Source organism: Chiloscyllium punctatum, chromosome 40 (assembly GCF_047496795.1).
Source record: "Chiloscyllium punctatum isolate Juve2018m chromosome 40, sChiPun1.3, whole genome shotgun sequence".
NCBI classification, from domain to species: Eukaryota; Metazoa; Chordata; class Chondrichthyes; order Orectolobiformes; family Hemiscylliidae; genus Chiloscyllium; species Chiloscyllium punctatum.
In genome coordinates, this window is record NC_092778.1 from 1054070 (window position 1) to 1073128 (window position 19059).

The window sequence follows — 19059 nt, forward strand, 5'->3', positions numbered from 1 at the left end:
TGAGGAAACTTCAACACCCTACTCTCTTTCCCACATCTTGCAGAGTCGATCAGACTCATCTGGGTTGGCACCCCCCCAACTGATGATATAAAGTACTGACAGAGAGTGTACTCTTAGCCCTTAGCACCCCCCTCTCTATGTCAGATTTGCAGGGTTCAGTCAAAAGTGTGTTTTGTTTTAAATAAAATCCCTAACTTGAAAAAAAATGAAAGAGGTTTCTATTAGGTAACTCATACTTCCGTACTAACTGATCGAAAGACATCATTATGTTCCCTCAAATAAATCACCCATGCAAGACACACCCCTAGCTGCTCAACATTTAAATCCTGAATCTATCATACCCGTTTGAAAACCCGGCATATCCATTAAAGGTGTAAACAAAGATGTTTTGCCAATATTGCCTCCCCCCTGCTGAATTGCCCTCCATGCTTGAACAGTATTGATGACTATTGGGTTATGGCAATATTTCCTAACTATCCTCCTCTTGTCCAAAAACAGCAAACTGGTAAGGGGGCACCTTGCCTGTGGGGTTTTGATATCCAGCCATATTGAAAGAGGATCCCCACAAACTCACTCACTCACGTAGGTCAAAAGTGAGCTTAATTGGTAATTTTTAATGTCTGGAAGGTCCACTCCCCCCAGTCTGTGAGGCATCTGCAGTTTGGCTAGTTTAATGAGGGGCCGCTTACAATGCCAAGTAAAGGAGCTGAACCAGCCGTTCAGTCTCCTGAGTGTTTGTTGTTGAAAATCAGGGGGAGCATCCGTATAGGGTATAGCAAACGAGGGAGAATACTCATCTTAATATGCGACCCAACCACAAGCCTGGAACTGCCGCCCATCTTTGAAGATCTTGTTTAATTTTTCCAAATAATTGAGTAAAATTAGCTTTAAACATCCAATCCAGAACTGGAGTAATGAATATGCCCAAATACACAAAACCCCCCTGTGACCAACTAAATGGGAATCTATAGTCGCCCTCAAGAGACAGCTCCTTCGTTAGACCATCCATAGGCATAGCCTCTGATTTAGCAAAATTAATCTTATACCCTGAAAAAGTGCCAAACGCGTGAATGCATTGTATCAGGCGATGCACCAAAACTGCTGGATTTGTCAAAAAAATTAGGACATTGCCTGCATACAATGAGATCTTATGTAATTTTGACCCCACTTCTGGAGCTGATATATTGGGATCCCCACGAATGGCCTCCGCTAATGGTTCAATCACCAATGTAAAAAGCAACGGTGAAAGGGGGCAGCCCTGCCAGTTGCCCCTAAAAATATTAAAATTGCTTGATCATACTCCGTTGGTAATGACTGCCACGAGAGGTACACTGTAGAGAACCTTTACCCATCTTATGAAGACTTCACCCAAACTAAACCGCTCTAGAGTATAGAAAAAGTACGGCCACTCAAAAAACTCGGTCAAATGCCTCCTCTGCATCTAAAGAAATCACCAGTCCCTGTATTGACTGCTGTTGGCATGCTTGAATTATGTTAAGCAGCCTCCTAACATTATTGGAGGATCTGCGACTCTTTATAAAGCCCGTCTGATCCTCTTTAATAATAGAAGGTAACACAGTCTCCAGCCTTAATGCAAGAGCCTTAGAGAGGATTTTAAAGCCCACATTTAAGAGTGAGATGGGCCTGTATGAAGCACAGTCTTCCGGGTCCTTTCCTTTTTTAAGGATAAGTGAAATATTGGCCTCTCTCAGAGATGGTGGGAGACAATCATGACTGTATGAATCATTAAACATATTCAGCATCGGGCCTGACAGTGTACTTATAAATTCCTTATAGAATTCACTGGGAAGTCCATCAGGACCGGGTGTCTTTCCACTCTGAAGCTGCCTCACAGCTCCCTGCACTTCTTGCTCTGATAATGGGACATTGAAAAAGGACTGTTGTTTGGGAGTCACACTCAAGAGCTTCAGATCTCTAAAAAAGGATTCCATTTTGGCCTGCCCCCTCCTCACAATCCTCAGATTGGTATAACTTAGAGTAAAATCTCTGGAACGCCACATTAATCCTTTTAGAATCACGTTAGGTTCCCAGACCCTTCCCTAATCGCTGTAATGGTTTGTGAGGTACTCCTCTTTCTGGCAAGGTATGCTAAGTATTTGCCTGGCTTGTCACCATGCTCGTATAACCTTTGCTTTGCAAAAGCCAGCTCCTTCTTTTCTGCCTGCGTGATTATGGAATTTAGTGCAGACCGCAGTGCCGTAATCCTCTGTAGTTTGACCAGCGAAGGTCTGTCAAAATAGGCCTTCTCGGCTACCTTCAACCGTGCTTCAAGGAGACGTTGCTGCTCACCCTTCTGCCGCTTCCTACTGGTGGAATATGAAATAACTAACCCCCTAGCGTAGGCTTTGGCAGTTTACCAGAGAACAGATGAGCTATCAACTGAGCCTATGTTGATGTCTAGGAATGTCTGAAATTCCCGACAGAAATACTCCACAAATCTACTGTCCATGAGAATAAAGGGATCCATTGTTGTGGTTCTGTTCGCCGAGCTGGGAATTTGTGTTGCAGACGTTTCGTCCCCTGTGTAGGTGACATCCTCAGTGCTTGGGAGCCTCCTGTGAAGTGCTTCTGTGATCTTTCCTCTGGCATTTATAAACCACTACAAATGCCGGAGGAAAGATCACAGAAGCGCTTCACTGGAGGCTCCCAAGCACTGAGGATGTCACCTAGACAGGTGACGAAACGTCTGCAACACAAATTCCCAGCTCGGCGAACAGAACTACAACAATGAGCACCCGAGCTACAAATCTTCTCACAAACATTGAAAGGGATCCATTCGCCAGTATCTTGAACCCACTGTAACATCCTTAAACTTAACCATAAGGTACACTGGAGCATGATCAGAGATGGTAGTGTTACCAATTGTACAAGATGCCACCAGATCTAGGGTTACTGCAGGGGTCAGAAAAAAATCAATTCTTGTGTGACATCTGTGCGGATTGGAGAAAAACATGAAATCCCTCCCTGTAGCGTGAAGATGCCTCCAGATGTCCACCAACCCTAATTCCCCTGACTGACTCACTAACTGTTTAGTTTGTACAGAGGGTATGAGGGACCTTTGGGCAACCTGTCTTTTGTGGGGTCCATGAGACAGTTAAAATCTCCCCCTGTAATGATGTGCCGGGACTTGAGATTTATCAGTTTAGAAAAAGCATCTACCAAAAATTTAAGTGGATGAGCTGGGGGACAATAAACATTTAAAACACTGCATTCTTCCCCATTTATCAAGGCTTTAAGAATTACACACCTCCCTTATGTGTCTTTATCACATTCCAACAATTTAAATGGGAGATTTTTCCTAACCAATATAGGTACTCCCCTACTTCTGGTATTAAATGATGAAAAATAAACTTGTTCAAAGCCATTCTGCTATAATTTCAGATGCTCCTTGTCATCCTGTAACAAATCAATATCGACCTTCTCCATTCTAAGACTCAAGAGTACCTTCTTCCTCTTAATTGGATTGTGACTTCCCTTGATATTCCAGGTACACTATTTAACTAAATCATTCGCCATAATCTTCTACAATTACATTTAAATTCCAGAGAGGAGGAACCCGAACCACAAACTGCTGAGCCATAGTTTCACATGATCCACCAAATATAAAAACTATATAAACTAAAACCACTACATTTAACAAACCTACAAAATTATTAAAAATAAAAAAAACCAGAAAACAAACCAACATATAAAGCGCCAACAGCACTGAGTAGTGGAACTCACCCCCTGCCTGGAGGGGGCAACTACCCGTCCCGAACTGCCCATAAGTAGGTATCTAACCATCTTAACCACCTTCACTTCTCCCAGCTAGAGCCGCACCACAAACATAAGCTGAAAAGAATAAACACCCCATAGAATACTGCTATGAATAAAATAAATTATTTTATAAAAAAGAAGGGAGAAATAAATACCCCACCCATCCTTTGGTATATCCTAACTTAGAAATTGCAAATGTGCATCGTAACCACCGCCAGACATAGTTTAAACCAAATTATTATCAATAGAGGAAAAGAAAAATAAAGCTCCAACTGGATTTCCTCCGTTTCTTTCACAGAATGATAAACACATACCCAAGCAACACTATATATACATACTATGATTGTTCAGATTAGGTTAGTTTGTCCACAAAATCTCTTGCCTTCTCTGATGTGTCAAAGAGATGCATGGATCCATCTAAGGTGATCCAAAGCACTGCTGGATATCTCAGGGAGTACTGAATCCCAAGCTCCCTCAGTCTTCTCTTGACACCGTTGTAAGATTTTCGTTTCTGGTTCACCACCGCTGAAAAGTCCTGAAAAAACATGATCTTAGAACCCTCGTAAATTAGGGCCTTCGGATCCTTCCCCTGGACTCTGGAAATCTCCATGACTCTCTCCTTATCCTGGTAATGATGGAACTACACCAGGAGAGGATGAGGACAGTGACCCAGACATGATCTCAGTGCTGTGACAGGGTGAGCCATCTCTATCTTCAATCCTCTCATGCCAGCCTCCAAGTCAAGGCATTTCGGAAGCCAATCTTGAACAAATTCTGCAGGCCGCTCACCTTCCTTACCCTCAGGCAGACCGATGATCCGAATGTTTTTTCTCCTGCCCCTGTTTTCAAGATCATCCACTTGGTCACACAAATTATGAACCTGCATCTTCAGGGGTTGGATCTTATCCTTGAATGAACTGGCATCAGCTTCCACCACTGTGACCCTGTGCTCCACCTCATTCGTCCTCTTCTCCAGGTCTCCCAGCTACTGCTCATGCTTCTGCTGGAGAGACTGGAGCCAGCTTCTCTTCAATCTGTTTCCCCAGCGTCTCACGAGATTTCGAGAGCTGGTTCACCAGGTCCTGGAGAGTAATCGGCTCTGAGGCTGATTAGATTAGATTAGATTAGATTAGATTACTTACAGTGTGGAAACAGGCCCTTCGGCCCAACAAGTCCACACCGCCCCGCCGAAGCGTAACCCACCCATACCCCTACATCTACATCTACCCCTTACCTAACACTACGGGCAATTTAGCATGGCCAATTCACCTGGCCTGCACATCTTTGGAGTGTGGGAGGAAACCGGAGCACCCGGAGGAAACCCACGCAGACACGGGGAGAACGTGCAAACTCCACACAGTCAGTCGCCTGAGGCGGGAATTGAACCCGGGTCTCTGGCGCTGTGAGGCAGCAGTGCTAACCACTGTGCCACCGTGCCGCCCACGCTGCTGCAGGCTGAACTGCAGACCCGGCCTCGGATGCTCCTCCTCCCTTTTTTGGCATTTCTGGACGGCTGAAAATACAGGTAAGTTAATTTTTAGATGTTTCTTGGGACTCCACGATCTTTCCAGAGTCCCAAGAAATCCCGATGACCTGTGTTGGGCGGGTTAAAGGACCATCCCGCTCCTGCTGCGATGTGAAGCTCTGCAGTGCGATCTTCTCAGATCGCAGCCATCTTAGATCCCTATTCAAGTCGATTTTGAATCCAATTAGGTAGTTCTCCCTGAATCCCATGCAAGCTAATCTTCATGACTAGCCTGCTTTGTGGGACCATGTCAAAGGCCTTACTAAAGTCCACATAGACAACATCCACTACCCCGCCCTCATCTATCCTCTTGGTTAGCTCTTTGAAAAACTCTAAAAGATTGTCAGATATGCCTTCCTGCACACAAATCTATGCTGACTATCCCTGATCACACCTTGACTATCCAAATGTTGCTTGATCCTGTCCCTCAGTATCCTCTCCAACAACTTGTCTACCTCAGATGTCGGGCTCACTGGCCTGTAATTCCCTGACTTGTCTTTGCTACCTTTCTTTAACAGTGGAACAACATTAACCATTCCCCATTCTTCCAAAGTTTCATCTGTGGCTAGAAGTGAAGCAAACATCTCTGCCAGGGCCTCTGCAGTTTCTTCCCTAGCTTCCCACAATGTCCGAGGATGGACTTGACCAGGCCCAGGGGATTTATCCACCTTAATGTGCTTCAAGTCGGCACACACCTCCTCTCTGGTAATATATGTACAGCCCAAAACATCCTGACTTGTTTTCTTTATTTCCTTACCATCCATGATTCTCTCCTCAGTAAACACTGAGGAGAAATATTCATTTAAAATCTCCCCCATCGCCTGCGGCTCCACACACAGACGGCCATGCTGATCTTTAAGGGAACCTATTCTCTCCGTAGCCATCTTTTTACCCTTAATATAGCTATAGAACCTCTTGGAATTATCTTTAACCTTATCTGCCAGATCCGTCTCATACCCTCTTTTTGCTCTTCTGATTTCCCTCTTAAGTGTGCCCCTACACTTTTTATAGTCATCTAGAGATTCGCTTGAGCCTGTTAGCTTAAACCCAACTTATGCCTTCTTCTTTTTCCTTACCAGAGCCTCAATATCTCTTGTCAGCCAGCGATCCCTCAACCTGCCAGTTTTTCCCTTCACCCTAAGAGGGACATAATGACCCTAGACTCTTGATATCTCACTTTTAAAAGCCTCCCATATGCCAGTCATTCCTTTTCCTTCAAACAGACTCACTCAATGGACCTCTGCTAGATCTTCCTAATGGCCCTGCTCCAGTTTAGCACCTTAACCTCAAGTGAATCCCTAGATGACTATAAAAAGTGTAGGGGCACACTTAAGAGGGAAATCAGAAGAGCAAAAAGAGGGTATGAGACGGATCTGGCAGATAAGGTTAAAGATAATTCCAAGAGGTTCTATAGCTATATTAAGGGTAAAAAGATGGCTATGGAGAGAATAGGTAGCACCTTAACCTGCGGACCTGTCCTTTCTTTATTCATAACTATGTTAAAACTAAGTGCATTATGGTCATTGGACCCAAAACGTTCTCTGACTGACACTTCAGTCACTTGCCCGACCTCGTTTCCTAAGAGAAGGCCTAGTGTTGCACTCTCCCGAGTAGAGCCCTCAATATATTGATTTACCTAAATTTCTTGGACACATTTGACAAATTCCACCCCATCCAGACCTTTTACACTGTGGATGGCCTATCAATACAGGGAAATTAAAATCCCCAGCCAACACTACTTTATTATTCCTGTAGGTATCTGCAATCTCTCTATACACCTGCTCCTCTAGTATCTACTGGCTATTTGGGGGTCTATAATACCCATCTAAAATGACCATCTTCCTCTTGTTTCTACGTTCTAACCATTTGGCCTCATTTGATGATCCCTTAAGAATATCCTCTCTAAACACTGTTGTTATGTCTTCACTTATTAAAAGGACAACTCCCCCTTCTCATTTACTTGTACTTCTATCACACCTGTAGCTTCTGTATCCTGGAACATCGAGCTGCCTGTCCTGCTCTTCTTTCAGCCATGTTTCTGTTATGGTTATAATATCCAGTTATGGCTACAATATCTTGTTCTTGATACTTGTTAAAGTAGGAAAATTTTCTTTCTCTACTGTCTGCAGTCCTCTCATGACTTTGAATGCTTTATCAAGTTTTTTCTCAGCTTTCTCTTCCCAAGAAAAGCTGTTCCAACTTCTCCAATCTGTTTTCGTAATTGAAGTTCCCTCATCCCTGCAATGAGTCTCATAAATCTGATCTACATTCTCAATTTTATCTTCTTTCTCTAAGAAATGCAATGATATATTTCAGTGTAATATTCTCAGTGCTTAGATCAACAGTCTGTGGGTGAGAATGCTCCAATAGATGCTGGTCTATTTTGTGAATGGATTCATGGCTACTGGGAAAGAACCCTACCTTGGAATCCAGTAAAGACCAATGATTATCTTAGCTGGATCAATTAAAGGCGCAGAAGATGAGAAGGTGGATTTTTGAATGCCACTATTATCGTGCCATTATTAGTAGTTTTATGTAACATTTCTGCTACTTTTGTCATCAAAGGTTCCTTTTGGCTAAGTTCATAAATATGGTTACCTTAATTTTTTATGTATTTGAGCAAATAGAAATACTCTGGCTGTTGTTGCAAAAAAGCTATGTGTTGGTAATCTCACAATTTGATACAAGTTAAAATATTTGAAGCTTTATAAGACTATTATGTTAACTGTGAATCTTGTGAACTTTCTGAGAAGAGTATAACAAGAAAATCATAAACACTTCGATTTCCAGTTTTAGATGTGACATGGGTATCTTTCCTTGTTTAAGTGGGACAAATTAGTTCTTGGTCACAGAATAATTGTGATTTTTCTGAAGTGATTTTAATAATCTGTTAATAAGTGGGCTGCAAATTTTTATATTTATAAAATGTGATGCAGATAAGACACTTTCAGGATGTTAATTATTGATATGAACTTTTTCTCTTCAGCAGGCAGCAACTAATGATGCTCTCTTTTCATCAGAGCAAGATGCCAAAGGTCTGTGCTGACATTGTGGAGCTAAATGCAGTCATGCAATGAATTATGCTGATTAAAAATGAATAATATCAGCTATGTCTCTGATGCAACCTTTTATTGGCTGTCTCCCTGAAAGTTATGCCCACTTCACTGATAATGTATTTAAAACACTTTGCAGGAGATGTCTTTAGAAAATGGCTAATAGAACACTATTTTAATATTCATCACTACTTCGGTGTATATACAGTAAACGCTAAAGGGAATTCATGTTAATTCTTTTGGACCCAACATCAGAATTGCAAACTGAAATGTATTTTATTGGACAAAACTGTAAATAAGTTGTTGGAACAGAAGTATCCTTCATTTTTTCTGGAATATTTATTTACCAGCACTGTGTTGCATTGGGATCTGAGAGCGTAAGAAAGACTCTGATATTTTGCCATTAATCTCAAATCTCTAATTGTGGGTGGGTGTACCTCTTGCGGTCAAGGAGTGCAGGCAAACTGGAGGGAGTATGAGTGCACCTGATAATCATTGGTAGAATAATCCTGAGCTGTAGGAAAATTGTTGTAAAAGAAGATTCCAGGGATTTGGTGTGTGGCCAATGATTTGGGGTTAAGGAACTCTGGGTAAATAAGGTTGAGCAATACAATCTAGAGGTTCTGAGCATAAAGGAGTTTTGGAATTGTGGTGGGGAATCTATGGAGGGAGCTTTCTTGGGCTCCATTAAGACTGTTGTCAAGCTTTTTTTAGTGAGAATTTATAAAAAAGTGGAAAATGTTACATTGAATTTCTTTAAAATATTTCCAGTCTATAACATTGTGTGTGTTGCATCACCTCCCACTCATGTGATGTGAATGGAGCTGCTTTAATTAGATAACGTGCTTCTTATTTTTTCAGTAAATTGAGTAAACAGAAGTTAAAGTAATGAGAGTATGGGATGAGTTGTGGAATAGCAAACTGTACTATGAAATGAGACAGGACAAATTTTAAGTTGATGGTTTGTTTGCGAGCAATGATGAAATCTAAAGGAAGGACAGATTTTTCTTGGTCTAGTGAGGTTTTTATGAGCTGACTTGAAGAATGGCACTGGGACTCAGTTTCTAAATACACACAAAAAATGAGTAGAACAATTTAGTACAGGAATCCATTCAGCCCATCGAGCATTTGTTGGCTTGTTGAAAACATTTTCCTACAAGTTTCGGCAAGCATACCACCTATAAGTGTATATCAAACTCTCTTTTGAAAATCACTTTGATGAAATGCATATTCATTCTTGTTTCTAAAACAGTTTTGAAAGGAGAAGGGTAATAATATCATTGGATGATGGCTAGTGGTATTATCAATGGACTGTTAATCCAGAGACTAAGGTAATATTCTCAGTACCTGGGTTTAACTTCTGCCATGGCAGATGGTAGAATTTGAATTAATCAATAAATATGGAATTAAAAGTCTAATATTGGCCTTGAAACCATTGTCATTTGTTGGAAAACCTGTTTGGTTCCCTAATACCCTTCAGGGAGGGACACTGCTGTCCTTACATGGTCTGGCCTACAGATGACTCCGGACCCATAGCAATGTGGTTGACTCTTAACTGTCCTTTGGGAAATTAGGAATGGGCAATAAATGCTAGCAACACCTTCACCCTGTGAATGAATAATAAAAACTGATAGGAGAGTGATGATGCAACTGAACCTAATAAATAAGACAATAAATTAAAAAGTAGCTAATTGACCTTGGTGAATAACCAAAAACGTAGGGTTTTTTTTTGGTTCCTTTGCAGTCTTGTAGTTCATCACATTGAGTCCTATGGAGTATAAAGAAGATGGTTTATAATAGACCATTCATATATGGAGGAATTTTACTGTATGGATGGAAGTCTTTGGTTTGGTGTCTGAACTTGTTTTCATTGAAAATAGGTTTTATTATGGTAGAGGGAGTGGGATTCAGATTTCAGCTAGAGCCATTTGGGAATATGGCTTCATTACATGTTGAAAGTCCCAAGAGAAAGGTCTTCTAAAATTCTACTATCTGTGTTTTTTTATCCTAGATGATAATATTGAGATGTCATTAATCATAATCTCTACGCAAGTTCCTACTCACTCCCTGTGAAGGTTAAATTATTATTATTAAGAAGTCCTTACACACACAAGTCACATTTCTAACTGTCTTTCAGAAAATGATTGTCGATGGAAGTTCCGTCCACCCCCACGAGGAATTATTGGAATTGATGAGTATTCTTTGTGTTGCCAGTAAGTTTCTGATTACCAGTGTGCCTGATGCAATCATACCCTAATGATGTTAGTAGAACTGTGCTGTCTCACTACATATACAATATAAACAGACAGACTGCTGACAGTATTTAGAAAGTCAGGAAGGATTGATGGAGAGAGAAACAGAATTAACATTTTTGGTCAGTGACCTTTCATAAACTAGGAGTAAGTTAGAAATATTGAGGGTTTTAAGCAAGCACAGAGCCTGGAAGAGGCGAGGGAAGAAAAATAATGGAAATCTGTCATGGGTGGAAAGGAGAAGTTAAAAGGAATGGTAATGTAAAGTGAAAGCATGGCGATTAGCCATCATCATGGGTCTGTGGTTTGCTAGGGAATTGATTTCTTGATCCAGATGTCTTTCTTGGAGATGTAATTACCTGAGTTGTACTTTAGAGGAAATTTACTGAACGGATGGAAGTTTTGTGTCTGGTGTCAAAACTTATTTTCATTGAAAATAGATTTTGTTAAGGTGAAGGAAGTCGGATTCAGATTTTTAAGATGTTGAGAAGTGTATTTCTGAGCAGAACTGCAAGGTAGAACTTTGAACTTAATTAGCCTCAGTGAAGCTTACAAGACTTGTTATTGCATTGATTTCTTGGCTCCTCTCTTTTTCTTTCAAAGAGTGAAATATTGTGATTGGAAATAGAATTCAGGGCTAAGGTTATCGACTGAGATTATTCTATATTTCATAGAATATATAATTCATCAGCTACTTTCACTACCCCTTTAAATCTGCCATCATATTGCTCTCCTTTCTTTAAAAAAACTTGACTTCTGCAAAGCTTGCGAAGTATCACCTTATTTTCAACCTCCCTTTTCTCTCCAAAGTTGCCTTCTGAATATGTGCCTGCCTCTCCTAAACTTCATGCTTGAATCTCTTCAATTAGTTATTCACTTTTTCAACAGGATCAAAACATTTTTTTTCAACAACATAAATTACATCCTGTGTGTCTGTGATCAAAGTAAACTCATTTGTCCTGTCCTCCTCAAATTACTTACAGAATTTGGTATCATTGACAATACCATCCACTTTCAACCCCTCTTCTCTGTCAAGCAGCTGGATCCAAATGCTCTTGCCTTGTCCCAATCTTACTTAATTAATCACATCCACAGAATTTTCCACTGCCAAACAGCTGTCTCTGGTGTTTCCCAAGGAATTATCCTTGCACCCTCTGTTTCTTGTCCACTTACTCCCTGCTGCTCCACAGCTTCTAACTCATCTAAAAGTGTTAGCGACTCACCACAGTTCCTCTTGACTGTTTCACTGCATCCAATCAGGTGGCTTGATTGGCACAGAATGGTTGCAGTGCAGAGGGAGCCCTTGTGTTTGCATAGCTTATTTGAAAGAATAAGTCAGCCTGGCTCACTCTCTTGACCTTTCCTTGTAATCTCGCACAACTTTTTGTTTCAGGTGCTAACCATTTCTATTTTCAAAACTCCAATTATAGATTCTCAATTAATACATTCCAGATCTTCACCATGTGTTGTGATTTTAAAAAAAGACATTTTCTATGTTACTATCATTCTCAAATTTGTATCAATGGTCGTGTCTACTCTGTTTAGTCATAGAGTCAGAGAGATGAAAAGCATGGGAACAGACTCTTCGGTCCAACCCGTCCATGCCGACCAGATATCCCAACCCAATCTCGTCCCATCTGCCAGCACCCGGCCCATATCCCTCCAAACCCTTCCTATTCATATACTCATCCAAATGCCTTTTAAATGCTGCAATTGTACCAGCCTCCACCACATCCTCTGGCAGCCCATTCCATACACGTACCACCCTCTGCGTGAAAAAGTTGCCCCTTAGGTCTCTTTTATATCTTTCCCCTCTCACCCTAAACCTATGCCCTCTAGTTCTGGATTCCCCGACCCCAGGGAAAAAACCCCATGCCCCTCATAATTTTGTAAACCTCTATAAGGTCACCCCTCAGCCTCCGATGCTCCAGGGAAAACAGCCCCAGCCTGTTCAGCCTCTCCCTGTAGCTCAGATTCTCCAACCCTGGCAACATCCTTGTAAACCTTTTCTGAACCTTTCAAGTTCCACAACATCTTTCCAATAGGAAGGAGACCAGAATTGCATGCAATATTCCAACAGTGGCCTAATCAATGTCCTGTCCAGCCGCAACATGACCTCCCAACTCCTGTATTGAATACTCTGACCAATAAAGGAAAGCATACCAAACGCCTTCTTCACTATCCTATCTACCTGCGACTCCACTTTCAAGGAGCTATGAGCCTGCACTCCAAGGTCTCTTTGTTCAGCAACACTCCCTAGGACCTTACCATTAAGTGTATAAGTCCTGCTAAGATTTGCTTTCCCAAAATGCAGCACCTCGCATTTATCTGAATTAAACTCCATCTGCCACTTCTCAGCCCATTGGCCCATCTGGTCCAGATTCTGTTGTAATCTGAGGTAACCCTCTTCGCTGTCCACTACACTTCCAATTTTGGTTTAATCTGCAAACTTACTAACTGTATTTTGAATACCTGTTTCAAATCTCCTTTCAGCCTTTTCTCTTCTGAGGAAATCAATCCCAGATTCTTCAGTCTATCCCCATAACTCCTTGTAAATTTGTTTTGCACCATGTCTAAAATCTTTACCTCTTACTTGAAGTGGGGTGCCCAGAATTGAAAATGCTTTTCCAACTGAGGCCATATAAAAGTTCATTACATCTTCCGTGCTTACGTATTCAGTATCTCTTATTTATAAAACCCAGGATCCCATAAGGTTTTTCTAACCATTTCTCAACCTGCCCTGCCACCTTCAGAGATATTTTCGGATCTCTCTGTTCTTACAGGATGCTGATATGAGCTTCTGGCCACTTATCCATGCTATCACTAAAATGGCCAATTTCCACTTCCAATGCATTACCCAACTTAGCCTCCACCTAATGCAAAAACTTCGTCCATGTTTTATTGCCTGTGAAGATGATCATTCCAACACATTCCTGACCAGAACAAGGCTGGTATATTAAATCAGGTTGAATCAATTCTTTGCTTGTTTATCTGCAGTGGCACCAAATTAAGCAATACATTGCCTTTAAAATGTTCATTGTTATTTCAATTCCTTCTGTTCCATCTTCTTCTTCTTCCCTATGTCTTTAACCTCATTCAGCTCTAAAATTTCATCCCTCCTCTAATTCTGATCTCCTTGAGCATGATGATTTTCAAGTGCTGCACCATTTGTAGATCTGTCTTCAGTTATCAAGGCCCTAAACTTTGGAATTTCCACCTTAAACTCTCCATCATGCTACATTTTTTTTCATTTTTAAGACACTTCTTAAAGCCTAGCTCTTTGACTTTGGCCCTGGACATTTACCCTTATATCTCTGGATGTGACTTTGGTGCATGGTCTCGACACTATGAAATGCCTTGGGACATTTTATTACGTTTGAAGGATATATTATTGTGAGTTACTGTCCTTTTTACATTGTGTGTGCTGTTAATTTTATTTTACCTTAATTCCATGAAATGGACCAATTTAGCCCATTGTTTCTTTGTTTGACCTTATAGAACAGTTTCACCAAACTAATGGAGAATGGGTAAAAAGGACAAAGGATCAAATTTGGAAAGATACTGTAAATCAAACAGTAGGGTCAAGGCCAAAGAGGAAAATGTTATATAGGGAAATCATAAACAAATCATGACAAGAAGGAATGACAATGTGAATCCAAGAGTTAACTAACAGATAAGACTAGAATCTACAAAGCAAGTAAAAAGATCAGAGCTGAAGGTTCTGTGACTGAGTGCATGTAGTATTCAAATCAAACCAAAAGAACTGAAAGTGCAAAGAGAAATGAATAAGTATGATCTGGTGTCCGATACAAAGACATAATTGTGGGATGAAATGGATTGGCTACCTGAATCTTGAAGGGTATAGGAATGACAGAAAGCTTGGAAAATGTGAAGGAGTGGCACTGCTAGTTAGCACAATGTCAAGGAATGAAGTCTATCCCAGAAATCAAGTTGTAGAAATAATTTGTTTGAAAATGCAAGATGATCAAGAAAGAAATCATTTGTGGGAGTAGTTTAAAAGTGTAAGAGTAACTACACATTTGGATGGAGCAGAAAAGACGAAATAATGAGAGCTTGTCAAAAAGGATTGGCGATAATCATGGGAAATTTTAATCTTAGTATTGGCTGGAAAAGTCAGATGGGTCAAAGGTAGTCTAATTGACAAATTTATGGAATGTTTTTTGGGCAGTTTCTTATAACAGCATGGACTGGAGCCAAGCAGAGAGCAGGCTATCTAGATCTCATATTGTATAATGAGATCAGATTAATTAATGATCTCATAGTGAATGTGCACCCAGGTAGCAGCCACCGTAAATATTTGAACTTTCCATTCAACTTGAGGGAGAGAGAAATAGAGCCATAGAGTCATACAGTATAGAAATAAACCCTTCAGTCCAAGTCGTACATCCCTTACCAAAATAGTTCCACTTGCTTGCCTTTGGTCCATATCCCTCGAAACCTTTCCTTTTAATGTACCTATCCAAATGTCTTTTAAATATTATAACTGTACCTGCATCTACCACTTTGTCTGGGAATTCATTCCACATACGAACCACCCTCTATATGAAAAAGCTACCTCGCAGGTCCACTTAAAGTCTTTCTAGTCTCACCTTAAAAATATGCCCCCTAGTTTTGAACTCCCCCCTCCCTAGGCAAAAGACCTTTGCTATTCACTATATGTATGCTTCTCAAGATTGTATAAACCTCTACAAAGTTACCTCTCAATCTCCTATGCTCCAGTGAAAAAGGTCCCAACTTATCTAACCTTTGCTTGTAACTGAAACCTTCCGGTCCTGACAACATCCTGGTAAATCTTTTCTGAACCCTCTCAAATTTAATAATATCCTTCCTAAAGCAGGGCGACCAGAGTTGTACTCCAAAAATGACCTCATCAACATCCTGACAACCTCAACACGACGTCCCAACTCCTATACTCAAAGGTTTGAACAATGAAGGCAAGCGTGCTAAATGCCTTCTTAAACACCTTGTCTACCTGTGATGCAACTTTCAAAGAACAATGTACCTGAATGCCTACGAAATATGGCAAATGAGTATAATGTGGGAAAATATGAAATTGTCCATTTTGATGGGAAGAATAATAAATATGCATGTTGTTTAGATGAGAGATTACAGAGCTTTGAGGTGCAGGAGGATCTGGATGTCCTTGTGCTGAATTGCAAATGGTTGGTGTGCAGGTGCAGCAAGTAATTAGTAAGTTAATCAAATGTTTTAATTATTTTATATAGAATTGGATGCAGATGTAGGGATATTATTCATCAATAATACAGGGCACTGGTGAAACTGCACCTCACATATTGCAGGGTATTGATCAGCTGATTTAAGGAAAGTTGTATATGCATTACTGGCTGTTAAAGGAAGGTTTACCAGGCTTATACTTGGAATGGGGGTTGCCTTATGAGGAAAGCTTTGACAGGCTAGTCTTGTACCACTGGAGTTTACAGGAGGAAGTGGTGATTTTATTGAAACATGCCAGATGCTGAAGGGTCTTGACTGGGCAGATCTGGAAATGACACTTCCTCTGATGGGAGAATCTGGTTAAAAGTTAGGTGTTGCCCATTTAAAACAGTGATGATGCAAAATCTTTTCTCTGAGGATTGAGAGTCTTCGGAGCTGCCTTCCTGAAAAGGAGAGAAATGGACTCCTTGAATATTTTAAAGACAGAGAATGGATAGATTTGTTTTTAAGCAAGGGGATGAAAGGTGATCAAGAGTTGGCAGGAATGCAGATTTGAAGTTACAGTTAAATCAACCATAATCTTATGAATAGCAGAGCAGGCTTGAGGGTTGAATGACCTAACCCTCTTAATTTGCATACATCTTATTCTCTGTCTTAGATATTCTTGTAGCGTCCTGACTTTTCTGTCTGCAGTTCTTCATGCTTCAGTCTTATGTTGTCCACTACGGATATGACAATATTATTCCTTCTTGATTTGGAGATGCCGGTGTTGGACTGGGGTGTACAAAGTTAAAAATCACACAACACCAGGTTATAGTCCAACAGGTTTAATTGGAAGCACACTAGCTTTCGGAGCATCGTTCCTTCATCAGGTGGTAGTCTTGGAAGTGATCCTGGATGAATGTTATAAATTGTTTGGGTTTTAAAATCTATGAAGCCAGCTCTGATGTCAGAAAAATGTTGATTTTATAGATAAAATGTTGTTGCAATAGAATAGCGTGCTATATCAAATCCTTGTATATAGTGCTTTTAATGTAGAAATGTGACATGCCACTTCAGAAAATATGGAGAACAATGCTGCTGACGTTGCTTAGAGAATATCATAATAGTATCAAGTATTACAATGCTTATGGATTGGACTTGATGTTTATGTCTGAACTCAACATTTTACTCTGGCCCAGATATTTGGAATGTGGAGCATGCCATTTTGAAGATTTCTGTGTTTTTGCTCATTCTGACTCTGAGTTGCTAGAATGGAGAGAGCGACACGCTTACAGGCAACTTCATTATCAGCAACAAAGGGAGCAACATCAACACGGTGGCAATTATAGTGAAAGATTGATTGAGAAATGGATTAACAGTCCAAGCCCAGAAAGAGTGGTAAGATAAAATGCTTTTGTTTGCGTAGCACTTCTGGTGCAATCTTGCATCATTTTAGGTTGCACACCTCCTTACATGTTGTGCGAGGTGTGTTGCATGCAGTTTTAACAAATGAATCTCTCTACAACTAAAGCTGTCTGTCCCTGCTTCAATAGGTGTTCAGTAGATAATCCTCTTAATTTTATTGTTCATACACTCTATATTTTGCATCGATCACATTCTCTGTCTTATATTCTTGTAACATCCTGACTTTTCCAAATGCAGTTCTGCATGCTTCAGTCTTATGTAGTCCACTGCAAATATGACAATACTATTCCTTCTTGGAAGTGATCTTGGATGAATGTTATAAATTGTTTGGGTTTTAAAATCTATGAAGCCAGCTCTGATATCAGAAAAATGTTGATTTTATAGATAAAATGTTGTTGTAATAGAATAGCATACTATCTTTCAAATCCCTGTACATAGTCCATTTAATGTAGAAATGTGACATGCCACTTCAGAGAAAGAAGATTCAGATATGTAGGTTCAAATGATTGAAATGGCTCTAAGTTGATTTAAAAAATTGAAACAGTCTTTCACAAAGGATGTTATTTTCTCATCTCAAAGTGGGTAAGGCAGATTGCACAGTTTCTCTCAGCACTGGTTGGGGAAGAGGTTAGTAACTATGACTGGGGTGCCCCTCATACCTCTGCCCTAATGGGTGGTATGTTGCTTACCTGAGCTTGTCAGCTGTTGACTTTTAATCTATCTAACTCAAGGAGTCTCTGAATACAAATTTTATTTTAATGGCCGTGTACAATTCTTGGACTTGAAGTTTATGCAAAAGGTTTCCTTGCTTGTCAGACATAAGGCCAACCAAAATAGTTCTCTTGTCTCAATTAACTCCGGTAGTACTCATACCTAAATTTTGTTTATTGCATCATTTTCCTAATCAGATTTAGGTTTGGTTGCTATGTAACTATTTGGTTAGCAGTTTCTGGACTTAATCCAATGTAGTACCTTTTCTTCCTTTTGGTGAATAAGGATTCCAATCACAATAGCTCATATATGATTGCAGCTGGGTGGGCTGGGGTTGATAGGCGGTCACCTTACCCGTCATATTTCTACGTTCACAACTAGAATTAGACTTCTTAGTATAAGTTAGCAGGATTGGACATTGTAAACTAAGTGACCTGGATTCAAGTCCCACCATGGCAGATGGTTACATTTGAGTTTAGTAAAAATCTGGAATTAAAAGTCTAATGATGACCAAGAAACTATTGTCAATTATTGAAAGAAACCTACTGTCTTAGTCTACTGTATTTACTGCTCACAATGTGATCTCATTTACTTTGGGGAAATGAAGTGGAGACGAGGTGACCGCTTTGCAGAACACCTATGTTCTGTCCGCATAAAAGATTCTGAGCTTTTGGTTGCTTACCACTTCAACAAATTGTATTCTCTGGTCAAAATCTCTGCCTCAGGCTTGCTGCAGTGCTCCAGCAAAGCTTCGCGCAAGCTGGAAGAACATCATCTCATTTTCTGCTTGGGAACTCTTCAGCCTTTTGGGCTCAATACAATGTTCAATTGCTGGATAAGGTCAGCAGGTCTGGCAGGAAAATCAGAGTTAACATTTCAGGACAAGTGATCCTTCTTCAAACACTTTAGGGTTTAAGCACCTTTGCCCATGCTTTATTTCACCCATCACACCAGGTATTGGCAACACATGGGCTGCTGCCACATATAACCCATTGTCAGCCCCTAATAATCCCCATTACCAGCAATTCATTCCCAGACAGACCTTTAACCACTCCTTTATCTGTCAGATTGTTTTTTCTCTCTCTCTCTTTGGGATCTATCTCCACCTATTGTTTACTCTTTCTTCCCTCCCACCCCC

At 40.5% G+C, this 19059-nt stretch overlaps 1 protein-coding gene across 3 annotated transcripts in view; it reads left to right on the plus strand.

The window, feature by feature from the left end:
- LOC140464275 (probable helicase with zinc finger domain) overlaps nucleotides 1–19059 on the plus strand; it is a 444481-nt gene that overhangs the window by 37737 nt on the left and 387685 nt on the right. For 2 of the 3 annotated variants that reach the window (XM_072559139.1, XM_072559140.1), the window contains 3 exons: nucleotides 8289–8337; nucleotides 10493–10568; nucleotides 16985–17183. In XM_072559139.1, the coding sequence (XP_072415240.1) occupies nucleotides 8289–8337; nucleotides 10493–10568; nucleotides 16985–17183 (324 nt within the window). The remainder of the gene's footprint in view (nucleotides 1–8288; nucleotides 8338–10492; nucleotides 10569–16984; nucleotides 17184–19059) is intronic. The other variant, XM_072559141.1, reaches the window with a different exon arrangement.